The 23,764-nt window shown below is 40.1% G+C and overlaps 1 protein-coding gene across 8 annotated transcripts in view; it reads left to right on the top strand.

Moving 5' to 3' along the window:
- The window catches only part of CACNB2 (calcium channel, voltage-dependent, beta 2 subunit), a 412,882-nt gene that overhangs the window by 119,308 nt on the left and 269,810 nt on the right, over positions 1-23,764 (top strand). For 2 of the 8 annotated variants that reach the window (XM_011963881.1, XM_011963876.1), the window contains exon 1: positions 729-1,597. The exons of the other annotated variants lie outside the window; for them this stretch is intronic. In XM_011963881.1, the coding sequence (XP_011819271.1) occupies positions 1,550-1,597 (48 nt within the window). In that variant the 5' untranslated portion in view covers positions 729-1,549. Of the gene's footprint in view, positions 1-728; positions 1,598-23,764 lie in introns of those variants that run through there. 8 annotated transcript variants of the gene reach the window in all.

Raw genomic sequence — 23,764 nt, 5'->3', positions numbered from 1 at the left:
AAAAAAAAAAAAAAAAAAAAAACACCAAAAAACTAACCAGGTTGGTGGCATGCACCTACAACTCTAGCTACTTGGGAGTCTGAGGTGGGAGGATTGCCTGAGCAAGGCAATCAGGAGTTCAAGGCTGCGGTGAACCATGATTGTACCACTGCACTTCAGCTTGGGCAGTAGGATGAGACCCTATCTCAAAACAGCCTTGAGAAAATACTGGTAAATTGTTGAGAATGGTCTTATTTTTCCAGGAACCTAAAGAACATAGTGGTGGTTAATCCGTGACATGAAATCATTAACATACCTTCTTAAGTCTCAGCAGACTATGGAATGACTTGGGCATGGGGGCACATTTGGATCAATATCTATGACACACTAAAGGGTTTTATGAATCATTGCGTATCAGAATGGCGGATATCATACAAATGAACAGCTGAATCTCCACCTGTCTTAATGATTCATCTTTTTACATGTGACATGCACAAGGTCTTTAGGGAGAATATTAGGATCAACTCAGTCCCTGAAAACTGGGTCTTTAGGGAAACAGCTAAATAATAGCTTACAAAGAATATTGACTTGGGAGCTCTCACACTTGGAAGGCAGCCTTATGTCGTTTATCATATCTAAATCATAGGTGGTATGTGATCTAATGAATTAATGAGGTCTGAGTCGGATCAAATTCGCCTTCCAGAGTTACGTTTATTTAACACGCTTTAACCCAGAAAATGAGTATTTGTCAGTGAGCACCAAACAGCCGTGCGCTGCAGTGCTTGAGCGAGTCAGGACCTGAGGCCACTCTGGCTATCCTGACAATTCATGTGAAATACCTACTGCAGGACAAAGCATCTGACGGTTTGGAGGATGTTTCTCCAGTCCTAGGAATCCACAGTAAATTCGAGTCTAGACTCAGTCATTTTTCAGGGTCAGGGGAGGAGGGAGAAGTAGCAAATCAGATATGCCCAAAACGTTACAGAGGTAACAGTGAATCCAGGATGCTGCTGTCAGCCTGTGCATTGTGAAGAAGGCAATCATAGCTGAGCAGCCGCGGAAGCAGGAACAGCAGCGTGCTAAGAAGCAGTCACATAAACAGCAGCAGGAGTAGGCCTCCTCCTTTTTAAAAGCAGAATACTGCAGGGTCGTGCAATGCAAGACTCTCAGATGTTTGAAAATCTCCCGAGTTGAGAATGGCTACTGTAAAAGCGTCACCAAGAAACTCTGATGATCTGGACAGTCCTAACTCTGTGTTAGCAATACTTACTTCTGGAAAATTAATGCTACTTCTTGTAGATTTTTGCAAATAGGAAACCCCCTTGAAGAAGATCTCAAATTACGCCCCCCACCCCCAAAAAAAGACAAACAGGGGAGAACAAAGTTTTGGCATGCCTGCAGGAACGGTGGCTTTTTTAGAAACTACCTAGGAGGCAGAAGCTAAGCGATTTGCTCATGCCTCTTACCTGGGAGTAGAAGGTGGGAAGAAATGGACCGAGGCTGTGACGAGAAGACAAGGCACAGTGCAGCTTGGTGAAGCCACACGCTGACTGCGTTCTGCCCCCTCTTCATGCAGTGCTGCGGGCTGGTGCATCGCCGGCGAGTACGGGTGTCCTATGTAAGTTTCTATTGCTGTAGAATTGCAGCTGGGAGCTGAAAATACTGTTCGTGTCTGTCTGGTGCATGTTGCCTCTTTCAGCTGTTTTTATTCCCTGTGCTGAACCAACCAGACAGTCGATCATCTCGTACCATGAGTTTTCAAGGAATCTGAGGTATAGGAGATTCTGAGATATTTATTTTTTTCCCAGAGATGTTTTTATCTATCTTTTGTGCCTTGTGACTTTGATAAGGTTGGAAATAACTTGCATAGGGATTGGTTTGAGAAGTCCATTGTCTCAGAGATCTGTCTCATTCAAACCAGTTGATACTCTCTTTTACCTACAGTAGTCCTGTTTTCATATTTGAATGATGGGATGGTGGAGGGGAGAAATACCACGGAGTTTGACAAATTATAGATAGGCGCAGAGGCTAACACTAAATCCTATTTTGAGCAGCTTCAGAAAAATAGTAGATAATAATCACTGGATGGATGACACAGCTGTTGCAACAGCTTTATCATCCTGTGACTCTTTCACTGAAATAGCCCTTATTTCATGGCCCTGCTGTGTTTTGCAAAATGGCTGTCTGAGTATTAAATTCTACAAGGCAGGCTCACACAAATATTGAAGTATCACTACTTAACATGATTGGATGCTAATTGAAATATGCTGTGCCATACACTAGCCGACCAGCTCCGAGGAAGCGCTGGCTTGATTTTCATACTCCTTTTGCGTGCAGCTACTCTATTTTCAGGGAGGGATGCGAAAGGGAACAGGAGGTTTATGCAGGCTGGGCAAACTGCAGTGCTGAATTGCTTAACACTGGTTTGACTTTCCTGACTGCAAAACAAATAGAAAATTGACAAAGCAAGCTAATCAATACTTAAAGTGTTGAAGGTAAAGAAACCTGTGACCTTGGAAAATTGGCCACAGAAAGAGATATACGTGAGACTTATAGGACAAACAAGGTCAAAATCTGATATGATCTCAATAATAAAGTTGGAAACGGTGAGGGGGCGGGGTGGGAGGGCCGGGAAGAGATAACTATACTGTTGAATCTTAAAGAGAGTGATCAATTCGATTAAATAAGTAAAAGCCTGAAAAACCCCTTTCATTTAAAGGTTTTTGTAATTGTTACATATTTGGTGCCATTTGTCTTCTGAATGCAACAGTTGACATATCAGAAATCAATGTAATAGTGAGGTAGCCAGCCAAGATTTCTGAAGACGACATCTGCAGGGATAGATGGTTTTCATCCAATCAAAAAATTAATTGCTTTTTTAATAAGATTTGGGAATACGTGTTACAAACTTTTTAGAGTATAAGATTAGCCGCCTAAAGAAAACCTTAAGTTAAAAACAAAAATAATTTTAATTTAAAAATCCATAGTTACGAGAATAATGAAGAGTGAGAATTTCTTAGCTTTCTGTGTTTCTGTTTATTCTCGTATAATGAATTAGAAGAAATCCGTGGTTATGTGTGCCTATTGAATACAGAAATTCTGAAATAAGGCCTCCAACAAAGCAACAAATTTTTACCCTACTTATTTTAGTTCTTCTTCTTACATCGAACATGTAAATAAATAGAAAGAAGAGACAGCATAATCTGGATTTTTGAAGTCTTGATTGAAAGATACAGAGACTTGGTTCATCTGCTCATTCTCAAATATTTTTACCCTGTATTTTGAATAAAGTACCACAATATGTAGAGCACAAATGTATTTTAAAGGTAAAAGAAATGCATAACCTTGGTCACTAGAAATAAGTTTTCCTGTACTTTAGAGCGTTTCTCTCTTGGGAAGCCTTACCTCTAACCCACGTGCTGCTGTTTTAACCTCTCTTCTTCGCCACTTTATGGATTGCAGTTTTCTTTACAGATGGCCAACCCGAGTGGAAGATAGGTTAAATCTGAAACCTATTTTTTTCCTTGGAGGAAAAGAACCCACTGTGCATCTATCTGTGATGGAGACTTTAGATTTGTCTACAAAGCAGATGAGTCTAGAGGCTGCTCATTGAATACAAAGGGCAGCCAGACCCGTAGGTGGTACTAGTGGTTAGGACCTCATCACACCGGTTGGGCTGTCCTGGTGTCCTTTCTCAAATCTGTTGTCAATTTCAGGGAATCACAATTCTGATAATACTGGAACTAAATGCCAAGATTTATATACATACATGTATGCATATATCTGTTAGATCTAATTATATAGAGAATATATTTTAGAAATAATATAAATCAATTGACAAATTTGCATCTGTGTGTGTATCTTAATCTTTCACTAGTTCTTATACTTTTTCTTTTTAGTATGACAGCTTTCTTAAGAATTCCTCCTACTCAAACATTGTCTCTCAGAAAGAATATGAAAGTTATGTGGGTTTCAAAGAAAGTTATATGCATATGCCATAGTTCTTTATTTCTAGGTTTTTACCTTTCTAAGCTGTTGCTTTTATTAGGTTCCCTCCCCTCACTTGTTTAACGTTACCTTCAGATTCAAAACTTCTCTGAACACTGGGCTCCCAGAAGTAGGCTGTAGGCTGTAGCTCTGTCTTGCTCTTTAAGACTCAATGCATAAGCCTTTTATTCTTGACATTATTATTGATGTTCAATATCTAGTCTTCATTCTTTTGTTTACTCCTAACCATCATTCTTTTAGAACTCAGCTTCACAGCTCAGAAGTAATTCCTGCGTTTACCTAAACTGCCTCGCTATTTCGTTAAGGACATGAAAATCTGTGAGCTGAATAAATACTCTTAAATTTAAAAGGATATATAAACATGGTAAGCTCTGTGTGCATTTCTGTGAAACACTTCTGAAGTATTGACATTTGCAGGCTTTGGAGAGCAGAGATACTAACTCTTTTTGGTAAGCTTTTTGAAAAAATGTTTTAATTTTTGTGGGTACATAATAGGTGCATATATTTATGGGGTACATAAGATGTTTGGATACAGGTATGCAACGCGTAATAATCCCATCATGGAAAAATGGGTATCCATCCCATCAAGCATTTATCCTTTGTGTTACAAACAATCCAATTATATCCTTTTAGTTATTTTAAAATGTATTATTATGGAAGTATAACATACACGCAGAAAAGTAGGTGCAGAAATTATAAGTGTTGAGCTTGAAGAATGTTTTCAAAGTGAACATGCCTGTGTAACCAACGCTCAAATCGAGAAATCAAGCTTTGTGAGCGACCTTCTCCTCCCTTCCAATTCCAGCTGTCTCCCACCTCCCCCAGGGTACCCACTAAACAGACTTCTAACATGGTGGATTGGTTTTTCCTGTTTCTGAATTTTATTCAAACGAACTCAAACAGCATGTACTCTCCTCTCACCCAGCTTGTTTTGCTCACCATTGTATTCATGATGTTAACCCACGTGGCTGCACATAGTTGAAGCTGCAGTTTCTCGTGCTCATGGCTATACAGATTTCCATTGTGTGGCTCCATGACGACTTAGTGATCCATGCTACTGTTGATGGGCATTTGGGTAGTCTCCAGTTTGGGGCTATCATAAATAGTGCTGTTATAAACAGTTGGGACATGCCATATTGTGAATGTTTATGTATGCATTTCTTTTGGATGCGAATCAAGGAATGAAATTGCCAAGTCATAGGGTACAGTATAAATACATTGTTCTTAAGTAGATGCTGGTCAGCAGCTTTCTGAAACCAGTTGATACTCTCAGTTCATCTGAAACATTGGATCAATGTTCACTCCCACCTGCGTGCCTCCCCCCTATACCTAGTATTGTCATTTGCATTTTAGCCTGTCTGGTATGTCAGAGTATCCCATTATGGCTTTGCTGTGCATTTCCCTGATAACTAATGAAGTCAAGCATGTTTTCATATATTTATTGACCATTTGGCCATCTTCTTTTTTGTGTGTGTGTGTGAGATGGAGACTCACTCTGTCGCCAGGCTGAAGTGTAGTGGCACAGTCTCGGCTCACTGCAACCTCCACCTCCCGAGTTCAAGCGATTCTCCTGCCTCAGCCTCCTGAGTAGCTGGGACTACAAGTGCCCATCAACACGCCCAGCTAATTTTTGTATTTTTAGTAGAGACGGGGTTTCGCCATATTGGCCAGGTTGGTCTTGAACTCCTGAACTTGTGATCCGCCCACCTCAGCTACCCAAAGTGCTGGGATTACAGGAGTGAGTCACTGTGCCTGCCCATTTAGCCATCTTCTTTTGTGAAGTACCTGTTCAAGTATCTTGCTTCTTTTTGTCTTAGGTTATCTGTCTTTTGAGGCATTATCCTTCAGAAAAGAACTGGCAAGGAGAAAAGCATCTGGTAATTAGCATAACAAAATCATTAAAGACAAATGTTATAGACAGAGATATATACAAATGGAATCAGACTTAGCCTGGGTTTGAATTTTGAAATAATCATTTACTTATCGTGTGATAGTGGGGTGTGATAGTGGGGTTCTTTTCTTTCTTTGAGCCTCAGTTTTCTCATCCATATAATCAGGATAATAGTACAATTTCAAAAGTTTATTGTGAGAGCTAAAATGAAATAATGTTTGTGTGCACTTACTTCTGGCCTGATACGTAGTTATTTTTCAAAAATGAGTAGTGACTGTGACAGGAGACCATGAAGCAGGGGAATTTGCTGTCTACTTGGTTGCTGCCTATGTTAGTTGCTAACTACTAATAGTCTTGAAAAGCTTTAATAAATGACTAGATACTGGAAGGTAACGTAGTCCACATGTCACTAATCTCTTATAAGATCCACACTTTCCATAGGGTGTGATCACCTTTGAGCTTTTACAGCATTTAAATGTCACCAAGTGACATTGCATTTGTATATGTACCATAACTTAAGCTTCGGTACTCTAGTTAAATTCTGATTGTTACAATTACCCAGTGCACATTCATGTAGTCCTTCAAAGTTTACAAAATACTTTTATGCCCACTATTTCATTTGACATTAAAGCAATCATTAGGGATAGGCAAAGGAAGTGATGATATCTTCATTTTATGGATAAGAAATTTTCACATCAGGGAAATAAACTGTACTGTCAAACGCCACAGAGTCTGAGGATGGTCAAACTGAGATTCAAGCTGAAATGGACTCTTATTCCATGTATAGTGCTTTGTTCATCTTGTTTGGAATGTCTTTCCAAGTTTAAATAATGGGATTATAATTAAATTTAATTAACATGAAAATGTTGTAGTGCTTTTGATATAAAAATCAGTTATCTCTGGGCTAGAGAAGTGCTGAAGTGCCAGTTCACAGAGATTTCTGGTTAGCAGAATGTAGGTAGTATACTTTTTTTTTTAATTGTGGTTTTTCACTCACAATTCATACTTTTCACAAGTGATCAGAATTGTCCCACCAGTTAAAATAAGCATGAGCAGGCTGGGCACGGTGGCTCACGCCTGTAATCCCAGCACTTTGGGAGGCCAAGATGAGCAGATAACTTGAGGTCAGGAGTTCAGGACCAGCCTGGACAACAGGGTGAAACCTCGTCTCTACTGAAAATACAAAAACTTAGCCATGTGTGGTGGTGCACGCCTGTAATCCCAGCTACTTGGGAGGCTGAGGTGGGAGAATCACTGGAACCCCAGAGGTGGAGGCTGCAGTGAACCAAGATCGTGCCACTGCACTCCAGTCTGGGAGACAGAGCAAGACTCCATCTCTAAATAAATAAATAAAGTAAGTATGAGCTATACACTTATATATGCCTTGGGAAATATATTTTCACAGTAAATGATTTTTAAAGGCACATGTGTATGTATGTGTGTATATATACTATGTGTGTGTGTATATGTATATGTGTGTGTGTGTGTATATATATCTGTCTCCTTAAATCACTCAGAACTTTTCCAGATGTGTCTTAAGATGTCGTTTAAGGGTGATACTTGGCTTTTAAGACCTCTGTATCTTTGAATGTCAAGTTCATATGCGTATTTTGGAAGAAATTGCTAACTTTTCATATTTGGAACTGCATGTGTTTTTGTTAATAATAGCTTTTAATATTGGCCATGTTAAAATCCTTAATTTTTTCAGAGCTTTAAATTTTGCTTTAACTATAAACCTCACTGCATAATGACATTTTATTAAAAGAAAATAAGAGGCCAGGTGCGGTGGCTAACTCCTGTAATCCCAGCACTTTGGGAAGCCAAGGTGGGCGGATTACTTGAAGTCAGGATTTCAAGACCAGCCTGGCCAACTTGGTGAAAACCCACCTCTACTAAACATACAAAAATTAGCCAGGTATGGTGGCAGGTGCCTGTAATCCCAGTTACTCAGGAGGCTGAGGCATGAGAATCACTTGAATCCGGGAGGTGGAGGTTGCAGTGAGCAGAGATCACACCACTGCACTCCAGCCTGGGTGACAGAGTGAGACTCCGTCTCAGAAATAAAATAATAAAATAAAAGTAAAAAGAAAGTAAGGTAAACTTTCATATAAACATTAAGGAGCACAGAGGTGGGAAAATGAAATTAATTTGGCGGTTGGCAACCTCTGGGCATGTGTAGAGGTTGAGCTTGTTGGTGCATGTTCAGGGGCATGGGCCCTCCGGTTGCCTTAGCACCTCCCAGCACGTCCCCAGTTAACACTGATCACTTTTTCTTTCCATTGGAGAGGCAGCTTCATGTGTGAATGACACTTCTGGGGCAGGGGCCCAGCCTTTGCACACTGGAGAAGCTCCTGCAAGTCACTCCATCACTCCGTGCCTCAACTTCCCTTTCTATGAAACAAGGATAATAATAGAGTCTTCCTCTTAAGGTTTCTATGATTATTAAACGTGTGAAACTATGAAAACACTTAGCACATAGTAAGTACTCAAGGAAATGTGAACTGTTTTAATTGTGATTATTCCCACCTCCCTCTGCATCTGAGCACAACTTCTCCAATGCTGAAAAAGAGCAGTCCCTTTTAGAAGGATGCCTTCATTGTTTTAAAGAAAGCTCTTGTAAAGTGTATTGAGTTATGTAGGGCTGTAATGGTCATCATCTAACTGTTCATTCATGAAGCAATTACTGAGTCCCTGCTCTTTGCCCAAGGCTATTCTGAAAGTTAGAAATGTAGAGAGGAATTGAACCTTTCATCTCTGTTCTCAGAAAAGTCTAGTCTAGTGGTGGAAATATATGAGTTTCTAGAACATTAAAATGTGTTTGACATAACAGGATTATCTGACAATAGGAATAAATAAATGGTATACTACCTGTAGTGGGAAATAGCATATAGGCATTAAAGAGAAAAGGCTAGATTTGTATAGACTGACATAGAAAGAGGTTTATATTCTGAGAATAGATTACATAAAAATTAAGACATAGAGCAATGTATATAGTATGATTGCATTTATTCTACATGTGTTTGCATTTATATTGGTGTTTGCACGAGTAGAGGTCTAAAAGACTTTACCAATATATGAACAGCACATGAAAATGAGATTATAGAGGAACAGGCAGGATTTTACCTTTTACATCATTAGGTATGTTGTCATAAGTATGTTTGAATTTAATAATACATATTTAACGTGATAAATGCCTTAAAATTAATTTCTCTCTCACCTTTTTCTAGAAAGGCTTATAAAATTTAAATATATGTTATCTCCTAGCTCACTAGAAAACACTCAACCTGAAATGCATTGAGCAAAATTAATTCATAAATTGAGGAGTCTGTTGATTGAGAAATTGTCATGTGTACTCAAAGTATTTTGGAATAAAGAAGGGCAAGGTCTGGCTGGTTCTTTAGGTCTGGCCTTCATGGGATGTTATATGTGGAGGTGCTTAACTGTGAGTTAGGGTTAAGTCCTTTGCTTTGCATGATAAGAACCTGTTTCATGAAGGGCGATCAAGTCCTACTGAATTGATTTGCACCGTGAAAGCGCCTTGCCTTGGTTGCTGGCAGATTTCCTAAGTAAATGAAGGTCAGACGGAATATATGAGATCTAAGCGGATGAATTTACATCATCTTAAGAGATATTTTCATTAATTTGTGCTAGCCTACTGAGTTATCATCCTCCACTAAAGATGCACACCACTCATGATGGTCACATGGTCACATCTCTTGGACATGGCCCCATCCCACTGTCTAAAACACTTTTCACTTCACTTCTGTAATACCACATTCTCCTGTCTCCATTTTTTTCTTCCTATTTGTCCTCATCTACATATGACACATTCAATGTCTTGCCATATTGCTATTCCTTCAGGTGGTCATGAGTTCATCCTCAACTCTAGAGAAGCTGGTGAATGGCAACATAACATTTGAGGAATGCTCAAAAGAAAGAAAATCTGCAAAAAAACAATAGACTTAGAAAAAATGGCTAGAGAAATTGAAGTTAACTTTTCTATACATATGCTGATGGCTACCAAATCGCAGCCCAGATCTTTCTTCCAAGTTTTAGACCCATATTCAGAAGTTTCCAGACATCTCTATTTGGAAACTCTCCAGGCACTGTAAACATGGTTATGCAAGACTGAGCTCCATCCTTGTGGTCCTGTTCCTCCCTCTCTCTGCTCCTCCCTTCCACTCTCCCACCACTACTTACATCTACTCCTCATTTACTGGTTAGATTAAATGACAGTGTTATACTCTCCAAGCCAGAAACATGGTCCCTGTCCCTCTTCTTTACTTTCTGATCCATTCACTCATGTTCAATCATTGCTGCTTCCTTGAGAGTTCTGGAATCTTTCTATTCCACCTATCTCAATCCTAGTGCAGGCTGTTATTTCCTTCCCAAGTTACCACAGTAACTGCAGTAGTCCATTCTCACCCTGCTGTAAAGTAGTACTCAAGACTGGATAATTTATAAAGGAAAGATGTTTAATTGACTCACAGTTCCTCAGAACTGGGTAGACCTCAGGAAACTTACAGTTATGGCAGAAGGAGAAGTAAGGACCTTCTTCACATGGTGGCAGGACAGAGAAGAGAGCAAAGGGGGAAGAACCCCTTATAAAACCTTCAGCTCTCATGACAAACTCACTATCACAAGAACAACATGGAGGAAACTGCACCCACGATCCAGGCCCCTCCCACTGTGTCCTCCCTCGAAAGTGGGGATTATTGGGAATACAATTCCACATGAGATTTGGGTGGGGACAAAGCCAAACCATATCAGCAACCTCCTAACTGGTCACCCCATCTTAGTCTTCATCCTCCAACAATCTATTCTCCACATTGGAACTGCCATTGTGATGTTTTTCAAGAGCAACCATGGTATTTCTCTGCTTAAAGCCCCCAGTTGGTTCCCATTTTCTGAGAATATGAGTGCAATCTGAGCAATGTTGCTATGAGACGCTTCTTGATCAAGCCACTGTTTGTCTCCTTAGCCTCAACTCACAGCACCTTCGTCCTCTGAAGTCCTAGTGGCATTGAATTTCATACAGTTTCCCAACAAACAACACTCTTTCATTTGCCTGTGCTCCTCCGCAGAGGCTGTTCTCTGGTCTTGGTTAGGTATCCTTGCTTTTCCCCTATTGTAACACTTACCCTACCTTATCCTAATTATCCCTTTAGTTGTCTGCCCATCTTTGAACCTAAGTTTCTTTCATTCCCTTTTTGATTGTTGTATCTCTGTTGCCCAGCAAGAATGCCTGGCCAATGACAGACCCTCAAGACATGTATACATAATGCTGGGGAAATATCAATTTTTTACTTTTTCATTACTACCCCTTTATTCCTACTTGTCATTATAGTATGTCATTGTGGGGGAGAGAGGTAATGCTCTCAGTGAGTCTATGAAGCTTCCCCCAGATACTTCGCTGATTTATGTGATATATGTGAAATTTACTAGATACTTGTTTGTATAAACACACATACACAGAGCTTTGTAATGGTATAAATGTTTCTTGGTCTCGTCAATATGCATAAAGTGAAAGAAATCTGGTTGATATGCATAAAGTAGAAGAGAAATTTGGTTGCTAGAGTTTGAAAGCATGTAGTCATTTCCTCTTTTGGCCTCTTTTCCCGATTTAGATGATATTCCTTGTATTTCTTTTAAGAATTTAAAACAAGAAGCAGCTTATTTACCTGTAACAAGGATCTGCTGAAGTGCAGAGGAGACTTGAGTTCTGATTGAAAGCATGAAATTGACTAAAACCCACAAACTAACCTCGTTTTAAAACAGCAGTTACAAAAGTAGGTACATATGTTTAAAAACAAAAACATATTTAAAAACAAAAACCTGTCTTCAAGCACAGCCATTTAAAAATAAAAACACCACCAGATTATTTAAAGCCTTGAGTTAAGGGCTTTAATGGCTATATGTATGGAAACCTTCCCTAACATCTTTACCATATATAAAACAAGCAGCTCCTATTTTAGGAGATGTGTCCTTCCTCCTTCCTTCCCCCTGTTGCAGCACAGGCAGGTAGCTGTTCTCTGAAGCAGCCTTTTGTATTGTTGGTTTAGAGGCTTTCATTGCCAGCTGACCTTTCTGCTGAATAGATCTGTTTCCCATTGAGCCAGACTCCTGTGTGTGTTCTCTTCCTTGGTATTACATTGAGATAACAGCCAATTCTCTTCTGTTTGAATCATCAGAAGTAGCTTTATTTTTTGTTTATTGGGGCTTTTTTTCTTCCTTGCACTTTTATGATGAGCAGGTCACCATTCTCCTCCCTATCACCAAAGGAATAAATAATTTATGTAACCTACCCTGATTTCCAAACAATAAACCTGAATAAAAAGAGTAATGGACAAGGGTTCTGTTGCAATTTCCATCTCTTACCATGTTTTTCTTTCTTCCTTTCTTTTTTCTTTTCTTTTCTTTTTTTTTTTTTTTTTGGTAATATTTCTAGTGAGTCTGTGAAACTTCCCCCAAAGTGTCCCATTGACTTCTCTATGGTAGTTTCATTATTGGATGAGCCAGTTTTTTCTTTGGAGCAGATATGATATTATGAAACAATGTGATAGCTATTCAAAAGAGTGGATCACAACCTTTTTTCTACAAAGAGGAGTGGGACATAGTTTTAATAGGAACAAAGGCTTCTTAATGATTTTCAAGGCTCCTAGTTAAGGGAGACAGGGCAAGATGTCAAGGAATGGTGAGCTAAAAGAATGTACTTGGAAGATGTAGAATCTCTCCCTTCCTCTCCTCCAAGGTTCTATGCCTCTATATCCATATTTACCCTCCAAAACTTCAGAGAGGGTGGGTAATGTAATTTGGTGGTACATACCAGAAATCACCTCTTTCTAATTTAGAAGATGGAATTCATTGGAAGTTTGTAGTAATGCTTCTGATACGGTTTGGCTCTCTCACCTTGAAGTGTAATAATCCCCACGAGTCATGGGAAGGACCCTGTGGGAGGTAATTGAATCATGGGGGCAGATCTTTCTCATGCTGTTCTCGTGATAGTGAACACGTCTTACAAGATCTGATGGTTTTATAAAGAAGAGTTCCCCTGCACAAGCTCTCTTGCCCGCCGCCACGTAAGACATCCCTTTGCTCTTCCTTTGCCTTCTGCCATTGATTGTGAGGCCTCCCCAGCCATGAAGAACCGTAAGCCCATTAAACCTCTTTTCTTTATAAATTACCCAGTTTCAGATATGTCTCTTTTTTTAGCAGCATTAGAATGGACTAATACAGCTTCTTTATTTTTGAGACGGAGTCTGGCCCAGGCTGGAGTGCAGTGGTGCGATCTCGGCTCACTGCAAGCTCCGCCTCCCGGGTTCAGGCCATTCTCCTGCCTCAGCCTCCTGAGTAGCTGGGACCACAGGCGCCCGCCACCGCGCCCGGCTAATTTTTTGTATTTTTAGTAGAGACGGGGTTTCACCGTGGTCTCGATCTCCTGACCTTGTGATCCGCCCGCCTCGGCCTCCCAAAGTGTTGGGCTTACAGGCGTGAGCCCCCGCGCCCGGCCTAATACAGCTTCTTAATGTGTTCTTTGGGTCATTAGCATTAGGATTCCCGGGGATGTTTGTCCAAAAACAAATGCAGATCTCTGGGAACCATCTTAGACCCAGAGACTCTGAATCTCAGGGATGGATCCTGATAATTTAATGTTTAATAATCTCTCAATGTGACTTAATTGTGCATCACTATCGTTTGAGGGCTACTGGCCAATAGCAGAGCCACGGAAGGAAAGCTGAAGTTTGGATCAGGGCTGCTCTGAGAATTTCAGTATTGGGAACTGTGGTTGGCCTGCTTGGAGTCTATCTTTTGAGGTGAGCCAGCTTCACCTCAAGTCAACTGGTGTCAAGTGTCTCAAGGTTCAAGTTCCTAGGAGAGGGGATCAGTGTGACATGACTTGATCTCCCCAGGCCGGGCGAGGGGAGGGTTGCTTGACTGGCTGTCTCACCAAGCCTGCAGACAGTGGAGGACGAGGAGGATTTCCCTGAGGAAAATCCAAGTGCTGTTTTCCAGAAAGAAAAAAAAAAGGAGGGAAATGGATCCTGGGCAGATAAAAACCACAGATGTGTTTTGCACATACATAGAACCTAATGATACTGGTTTTAAAAATGAACTATGCTCTCCAGTGGTGAAAGCTTAGAAAGTGAAGAACTAACATATTTAAGCTTAGCAATGCTGATGTTCCTCATTACATAAATGGAGATGATGGAAATGGTGACTAATAGTGATGGAGTTTATAAGGAAACATCCAGAATTCGAAAGACAGAATTGCCTTTCCAGTAGGATTTGTACCTGGCAAAAACTTGCAGAGTAGGGACTCAGTATTTGAATTAATTTAAGTAGTCATGGCAATAAAGATTTTACTCAGATATTCAGTAAGTGTTGGCAACTTATTGAATTATAATACTGAATTATAGTAGAAGCTTGCAGAATTGACTGAGCAACACTTTGAAGAACATATTTGTAAAATAGCTAAAATGAAATACCATATACTCTTTAATTCCTTTCAAGGTACAACTTTACTAGATCCAGTTCATACCATTTATTTCTTCTTCTTCTTGGAATTTCTTCTTGTTGGAACCACAGGTCTGAACAGACACAGTTCTGGTGAATATCTAGAAGGAAAGATACGATTTGGATTTTGCTTTTCCAGAAAGTTCCACTCCTTGGGGGTCCTACTAACCTCTAACTTTGACATCATTATGGATGCTGCAGAAGGAAGTCGGATGTCCTGTGCGCAGTGGACTACATTGTGAAGCCTATTGGCAACTTCCCTTATATAAGGTTAATTTGGGTGAAATAAATCAACCTGACTACTTATTTTGATGAAAATAAATGTCAGTCCAGAAAAAAAAGAGGAGAGATAAAGCACCTTCAGTGGAAAGGAATAAGAAAAGTATTTTGAAAATTGTTCACACTATGAGTAACTATCAGCACCCCTCAGCACCCATTTTTATCTGAAAGAACACTCAAAATATCTTAAACAGTGACTTAAGGTTGTGCAAGAAGGCTCCTCAACTTACTCCTGAACGCCTACCTCTCAAATCTGAATATGGCAGCAGCACAGAAAGACCCTAGAATTTGTCACTGTGTATGTAAGTGCTCTAAGCAAGGTTTGCCTATGAATTTTTGTTTGATTAAAGATGGGTTAAGAGAGGGTCAGAACTTCTCTATGTCATGACCTCTCTTCCTTCAGGGTTGTAAATATTTTAAAAGAGAAATCCACAATTTTTTTTTCTCATATAGTCCAGACCTTCACTTAATTTAGTCTTATGGCTTCAAAAATGTATTATTTTAAATAACCTTCAGTCAGTCCTCCTCAAAGCACCAATTTCATAAAATTTTCATTTCTGAACTATAATTACAACATGCTTATAACCATTTAAAAATAATAGGATTCTTATTTCTGCAGACCAAAACACACTTAAAATTTCAAAATGAATCCCCACTTCAAAGGGAAAAACCATCAGGGCTGGAGGGTCCTTTTCTGATTTTTCTCTCTTTTTTTTCCTCTGTATGATTTCTTATTGCACGGTTTTATTTTTTTTCCAATGAACTTAGCTTTTGAGCCATGATTGACACTACAATCAGATTGAAGGATACTCTTTTAAAAGACACTGATTTGGACTCTACTCCATAAAAAAGGAGATGAAAGCTGGCTTTTTCTGACTTGATTGGATGTTCCGTGTTTACCATTTTATGTCCTTGATGAGACAGGTGTTTCTCATTGCATTTTATGCAGTCAGTCAGCCAGGATTTCACTCTGACAGCTGTGCTCCATCGCTATCTGGAGAAAATGCAGAAAATGGCAGCAGCTCAGAGTTCTTACAGTCTCCCCTGTGGTTTGATTTCCGGCTATAGACTTTAGTTTTCTGCCAGGCCTCTGATAGGTCAGATTTAAGTACCAATGTGCCGTCTAAATACCAGCTTTCCGAACTCATTTCCCAACTTTATCCTGTTAATGCCAAACTTCTTCATGAAGGGGGAAGGTTAGCTTCATAATAAGGGAATAGATGCAGGATACTACATACACACGAGGTTTTGAATATCAGCTTCTAGGAGCTGACAGAAGAGTATGAACAGAAAATTAGTTTCATATTAAGCATCAGGAGGAATAGCTAGTGGGTGCTGGGCTTAATACCTAGGCAAAGGGATGATCTGGTCAGCAAACCGCCATGGCACACGTTTACCTATGTAACGAACTTGCTCGTCCTGCATATATACCCCTGAAAATAAACTAAAAGTTGAAGATTTAAAAAAAGAAAAATAACATTTATTTTTCTAAAAAGAGAGAAGATTTCAAATTAAATGAGTGGCTCAAGAAGAAAATAAAATTGGATTTTATTCTCCCACGCAACTCACCGTGGTTTTAAAAATTTCTTCTTCTTGTTAAATAATGGCTCTACTTTTTGTAAACTGCATAGAATAATACAATCAATGCTTTATTAATGGTTTCTAAATTACCATGCAGACCAGAGAAGCTCAAGATTTTAAATTTTGAAGTAGGACTTTACTATCACTTGTTATTAGAAATTTGAACCAATTTATCTGGTTTCAAAATACTAACTTAATTGCCACAAGAGTGATGAAACTTTGTTCAGATTTAATGAGGAAATTCTGGTTTAACTTTTCTTTATTCCTTTTCTATCTTTCATACATTTCAACAAGTCACAGTATTAATATATATTTTATAGTACTCTCAGATAATAACTAATCAATAAACACAGAACATCTCTGTACCATGCAACATTTTCTGTTTCACATGATATAAAAGATTAGAACTGTTACAGACTTTGGGCAAAAGTGGTGATCTCAGACAACTTCATGATAAAGTAAACTTAGAATCAAAGAGTGAAACCAGAATAAGCAACGTTAAGAAGTGGATGATTAGGCCTATCTTATTGGAAACGTCAATCATGTACTTGCTAGCCTACAGCCTTCTACTACATGAAGCCGCCCAACTCGAGTCACTGCCAAATGGCAGCTCTGTATATACAAACTACATGGACGGCACCCTCACCCCACAAACAAGCAGCCAAAATGTATTTGGTTGAGCACTTTGACTTAGGAATTTGAATGGAGAATTCACAGTATCACTTTGCAGTGGAGCAGGAGCTGAAAGATTACCATGTATGAGAATTAAAGTCAGAGGGCTGGATACAGTGGCACACACCCAGCTCTGTAATCCCAGAGCTTTGGGAGACCAAGGCAAGAGGATTTTTTTTTTTTTTTTTTTTTGAGATGGAGTTTTGCTGTTTGCCCAAGGTGGAGTGAAGTAGCATGATCTTGGCTCACTGCAACCTCTGACCCCCAGGTACAAACGATTATCCTGCCTCAGCCTCACAAGTAGCTGGGATTATAGGCATGTGCCAGCATGCCTGGCTAATTTTTGTATTTTTAGTAGAGGTTTCGCCATGTTGGCCAGGCTGGTCTTGAACTCCTGACCTCAGGCAATCCACCCACTTCAGCCTCCCAAAGTGCTAGGATTAAAGGCGTGAGCCACCACAGCCAGCCTTGCAGGAGGGTCTTTTGAGTCCATGAGTTCAAGACCAGACAGGGCAACATAACGAAACTCCCATCTCCACAAAAAAATTAAAAAATTATTAGCCTGGTGTAGTGGCACACACCTGCAGTCCCAGCTACTTGGGAGGCTAAGGTAGGAGGATCACTTGAGCCTGGGAGGTCGAGGCTGCAGTGAGCTGTGCCACTGCACTCCAGCCTGAGGGATGGAGCGAGACCTTGTCTCTTAGAAGAAAAAAGTCATGGAGAGTCATGGCAAGCCAAATTTTGAGTAAAGAATCCCGTGAGGAAGTGGAAGCTATGTGATAAAGAGTCTGCATGGGAAGGGGAGAGAGTCAGCCAGGTGGCACCGGGTGCAGACCGCAGAGCATGCAGGAGGAGTGGCCTATAAAGGCGACACCCTTTATAGACAGAAGGTTGTGTTCATGGCAGAACACCAGAGTGAAAATCAAAAGTCGTCTCTGGTTTTTCTGAAGTCTTATGGTCCAGCTTTTCTGAGTTGCCACAGGCGTATATTCTTTAAGTGACGGCCCTGCCCCTTGTGGGGACTTCAGTGATCTCTGTTCTTTTCCACCAGGTGGCCCAAACTCTAATACACCTAGGAAAAAATGTAATCAACCAAGGAAACAAAAGTGAGTGAGCACTAAATGTTAGCATAAGCTTAAATGATGTGACATGATAAATCAACATAAAGATGAAATATATATGCAGAGGTTTCTAAAACACAAATGATAATTAAAACATATCTCATAAATTATGAAGTGAGACATACTTAATCTTCAGCTTAACAGTGTCTACATTTATTCATTCAATCAATATTTATTTAATGCCTAGCATGTCTCAGACACTATGTTATTCTTGCGGGATGTAAAGATGAATCAAATAATCTTGTATCTCAAGGAAATCATAGTCTGGCAGCTAGAATGAGACATCTCTTTCATTTTTTTCTTTCTTAAAAAATGGATTGCTTTTGATTCCTGAGTCAATCTGTTATCCTCACTTAAGCAGATCGTGTATGGGAATTTGTCTGGGAACCTGTTTCCTATAACAGCTATAACACAATGTGATTAATTGTACTTATATTTTGGCTCAAATCTTGGATTTAAGTGAGTAACCTAGGTATTATACAGAAATGAATATTTTTCAGGCTAATGGATAAAGATTTGTGTTCCAGTAAATCAAGTTACAAGGAAAAGATTGTCCTTAATATTGCTGTTACTATGTAGATTAATTTTAAGCTTAATTATATAACTGCTATGCATACATCATGACCAAAGAAATGCAGGATTTGGCTTATGACTTGATGTGGTGGCTGGGCACGGTGGCTCACGCCTGTAATTCTAGCATTTTGGGAGGCCAAGGCAGAAGAATAGCTTGAGTCCAGGAGTTTGAGACTAGCCTGAGCAATATAGTGAGACCCTGTCTCTGTCCAGAAAAGATTTGATGTGGTGAGTAATAAGGAACTGGCCTCATCATGATCATGAGTCTGCATTGATGTGGCAAGAGGCACTCCAGAAAGACTTCTGGCAACGTAGGCAGTTGGCTTTGAATGGAGACCATCGGGAAGGCCACAGTCTTATATATTCCCTAGGTGAGGTGATCAAGGGATGAGAAAAGTCGCAGTGACAGGCACTATTAAGAGAAAAAGAAGAAAACGAAATATAAATATGATGATTCTATCTTCTTCTAGTTTACTCACAAAACATGATTTATTTAGACTAAAATTTTATTTGCAATAAGGGAAATGGAGATCAAAAATGGCTAAGACAGAAAAAGATAGTCATTCTGCTTTTCATAGCCTATTTTGGGTTAATTGATCCCTGAAAATAAATTTTTTTAAAAAAATCTCTAAGCCCGGCGCTGTGGCCACACCTGTAATCCCAGCACTTTGGGGGGCCGAGGGAGGTGGATCACTTGAGTCCAGGAGTTCGAGACCAGCCTGTGGAACATGATGAGACTCCTCTTCTACAAAAAAAATACAAAAATTAGCTAGGCCTGGTGGCGTGTGCCTATAGTTCCAGCAACTTAGGGAGGCTGAGGTGGGAGGATTGCTTGAGCCTAGAAAGTCAAGGCTGCAGTGAGCCATGATCATGCCACTGCACTCCAGCCTGGACAACAGAGAGACATCCTGTCTCAAATATATATATATATATATGTTTAGTATGTTTTGGTTTGAAATTGAGCATATTGGAAACCTCCTCTATACATTCCTTCACCCATTTCTTATCAAGGACATTTTCATTTAGTTGGTTGGCCAAATTAATCAAATCTGAAAGGATTTGGCTGTCTTTTTGAAAGCTATCCCAGAACTGGTAAAACAAATGGTTCTTTTCTTCCTGGAAGGAGTTCAGAGAGCCCCTCCCTCCTGGACCTCCCCATTCCCTTTTTCCTCTACCTTTCCCCAATGATCACAGCCAGGAAGAGCCAGAAATGGCTTTGTAACTCTTATGAATAATGACAAGTCATTGTTGATGACTCCCACCAAGGGGGAAGGATGCTGTGGTTAGACCCTTGCTTAAGAAACGATTGTTTGTAACATTATTCATGTCTTTGTCATCTCTGGGTTCTGTCACTGCAGCGTGTTCTATTGGGAATGTGTCTTTGAAGTTCACTTGGCAGACATTTGTATTATCATTTTAGCAGCATTTTCTTGCATATAATACGCCAGAGTAATGTATACTAAAATGATGAATATAGTTTTTGCCCTTGAAGAGTTTATAATCCAACAAGGGTCGGCATTTAGTTACTAAATCATCAAAAGAGAAGTTATCATAAGAAGTATCATGACCTATTGACAAAATTGTTGGCAACCTGTTAGAAATACTTAGCTTGGTCTAAACTAAATACAGAGCTCTTCAAAGTCATTGGTACTAAAAGCCTGGCTTGAGCTAAACGAAACAATTTTCCACCCAAGAGCCGGGTGCAGTGGCTCATGCCTGTAATCCCAGCACTTTGGGAGGCTAAGGTGGGTAGACCACTTGAGGTCTGGAATTGAAGACCAGCCTGGCCAACATGGTGAAAGCGCGTCTCTACCAAAAATACAAAATCAGCTGAGCATGGTGGCATGTGCCTGTAATCCCAGCCACTTGGGAGGTTGAGGCAAGAGAATCACTTGAACCTGGGAGGTAGAGGTTGCTGTAAGCTGAGATCATGCCGCTGCACTCCAGTCTGGGCAACAGAGCCAGACTGTCTCAAATAAATAAATAAATAAATAAAAATTTTCCACCCAAGAGAATAAATTCTAGTGGCCACTTATTCAAAGTAGAATAAGTTCTACTTTGAATTATTACTACTGTATGTCGTTTCACCATAGCTGATACATGGGGATTATGAGTTACATTTACAAGAATAAAAACTATAAAAATTAACCATGAGTATTTATTGAGCAATTACTATTTGGCAGGTACTAGACTAAGTGCTTTACATATATTCATGAAATACTCATAACCTATGAGCACTATAAAAATCTTTTATTTTGTAGCTGATGAAATTGAGGCACAAGGCCACTGTGTCCAAGGATGCCCGAGCCAAGATTTGAACTCGATGAGCCTGGTCCTAAAGTCTACTATTGAATGCATACACTTAATCCCTCTCCTAGTTACTGTGGCCCCTCTGTGTGTATTATAAAAAAGGTACTCTCTTTGAGTAGGAAAATTAGAAAAATGCACACTCACAGGGAGGATGTAGCCTCTCTTTATTTCACCCCTAACTCATCCTTTGGCCTGGCTTTTTGAACAGTGCACAGAATGTACAACTGTACATGGCAGCCCTATCTTCACTGTCTTCACTACCTGTCGTTACCTTTACAAATGTCAACTAACTTTGACATGCATGATCTTATTTGATTTTGGCTTCAGTCACATGAAATAAAAATGACAGTTAATTACCTTTCCCTTACAAAAGAGAAATCTATTCTCTTTATGTATTGACATATTGATCACACAATAGGTACATCATAAAAACCAAGCAGTGGCCCAGGGGCAGGAAAGATCCTGGGTATGAACCACTGTGTGTTTTACTATACTACATGCTTTGCACAGGATTTAATTTACTGTTCACAAAAGCCCTACGAGATAGGGTGTCACTAATGCCTGTGCACAGATAAGGAAACAGCTTCAGTACAGTGAATTGCCTTGCCAGGCTTTCCATATTTTGTAGGTTGAGGTGTCTGAATTCAACCCTGGGCTGTCTGACTTGAAATCTATGCTCCTTCCACCACTTATTCCATCTCTATTTGAGTCTCTCTGATTGTTTGGGGTAGACATGTTCAAACAAAATAATACTCATTAGTGTTAGACCATTGAAGATTAGGATAAAGCGTGGCTCAAGCAGAGAAAATTGTCCAGAGAAGATACCCTAGGGAAGATACTGACTGCTTTTTAGTAAGCTAGAACAAAAAGAGGTCACACTCAAGATTATGAGCCACTTAGTTTGTTGATCAGCACATACTAATGGAGCACCTGTTAAATGCTTGGCAGCCATTTAGGAGCTGTGTCGGAAACAACACTGAAAGTCAAACCACTTGCCCTCAAGGGGATCACCGTCTAATTAGTAAGATAACTAACAAGCCTGAATGTGAACACTGCAGCTGCTTAGTAATCTCCGAGGACCTCTTTCAGTAGGGACTCATTTAGTGAATTTGCAGAAGAAACACACACAGATTGGGAGCATCCCTTCCATTCTCACTACTGAATGGTGGGGGTACTGTTTACTGTTGTGTGTGTCCGATAATAACAAACCTCGTTCCCAAAAAGCAGTCTGAGACAAGGACTTAGTGTAGGTAATTTCTTGGAGTGGATGTTTCTGGGAGACAGAGGAGGAAACGCTAAAATGAAGGAACATTATAGCACTTTGGGAGGCTGTGGCAGGTGGATCACCTGAGGTCAGGAGTTCAAGACCAGCCTGGCCAATATGGCAAAATCATGTCTCTACTAAAAATACAAAAAATTAGCCAGGCATGATGGTATATGGCTATAGTCCCAGCTACTTGGGAGGCTGAGGCAAGAGAATCACTTGAGATCGGGAGATGGGGGTTACGGTGAGCCGAGATCGTGCCACTGCACTCCAGCCTGGGTGACAGAGAGTGAGAGCCCGTCACAAAAAAAAAAAAAAAAGGCGAGGGGAAATATTATTAAAGTTGTGGACATAAGGGGTCTGGATTCCATTACGCCCCCCGGAAGATGTACCAAAACCTTCCAGAACTGTCCACTTTACGGATGGCACTAGGGAGGATTTGTTCACAGCTTCTGTCCCCGATTCATTGAGAGTTGTCTCTAGGGGCAGTCATTACCCCACATTTCTGAGCTGGCTGGTGAAAATAATGGATGTTTACAGGTCGTAAGACCCTGGGGCAGAGTGAAGAGTCCCATGGCTTAGGCTTGAGGTAGGACAGAGGATGCTGCAGCTGTGGCTGGATTCAGAGGTGGGTTGACAGAATGGAATGCAGAGAAACAGCGTTGTCTGCTGCAAATCTGTTTCAATCCCCTCTGTGTGTGAGCACTAGATGGCTGCCCTTGTCATAAATGAAAGATAGACCAGCCACCTGGGGAGGCACTGGCATCAGCCTGGGAAATGGTCAAAGCCGGGTTTTCCCAGTAGTCACTTCAAGTCTCTTGGTCTCCATTTCCCATAAGATGGAAAGAGTAATAGTAACTGCCTTATAGGTTGTTAGGAAGACTTATTAACTCAGTGTGATAAAATGTTTTATAGAATGCTGAGCACTCTTTCTGGCAAATATGAGTACTCAATTTGTTGGGAAACAGAGATCCCAAAAGGCTTATATTGACGGGACAAGGAGTTACTTTTTTTAAGTGTGTTTTTTTTCCTTTTATTGTCTGCCTTGTTCATTCACCTAGTGTATTAGTCCATTTCCACACTACTGATAAAGGCAGTCCTGAGACTGGGTAATTTAGAAAGGAAAGAGGTTGTTGACAAATGGGATCTAATTAAAGAGCTTCTGCACAGCAAAAGAAACTACCATTAGGGTGAACAGGCAACCTACAGAATGGGAGACAATTTTTACAATCTACCCATCTGACAAAGGGCTAATATCCAGAATCTACAAAGAACTTAAATTTACAAGAAAAATAATCAAACAACCCCATCAAAAAGTGGGTGAAGGATATGAACAGACACGTCTCAAAAGAAGACATTTATGCAGCCAACAGACACATGAAAAAATACTCCTCATCATTGGCCATCAGAGAAATGCAAATCAAAACCACAATGAGATACCATTTCACACCAGTTAGAATGGCGATCATTAAAAAGTCAGGAAACAACAGGTGCTGGAGAGGATGTGGAGAAACAGGAACACTTTTACACTGTTGGTGGGACTGTAAACTAGTTCAACCATTGTGGAAGATA

Source organism: Colobus angolensis, unplaced genomic scaffold (assembly GCF_000951035.1).
Source record: "Colobus angolensis palliatus isolate OR3802 unplaced genomic scaffold, Cang.pa_1.0 Scaffold63, whole genome shotgun sequence".
Lineage (NCBI taxonomy): Eukaryota > Metazoa > Chordata > Mammalia > Primates > Cercopithecidae > Colobus > Colobus angolensis.
The sequence above is the reverse complement of the archived record's forward strand: the minus strand, read 5'-3'. Positions and strand labels throughout refer to the sequence as shown.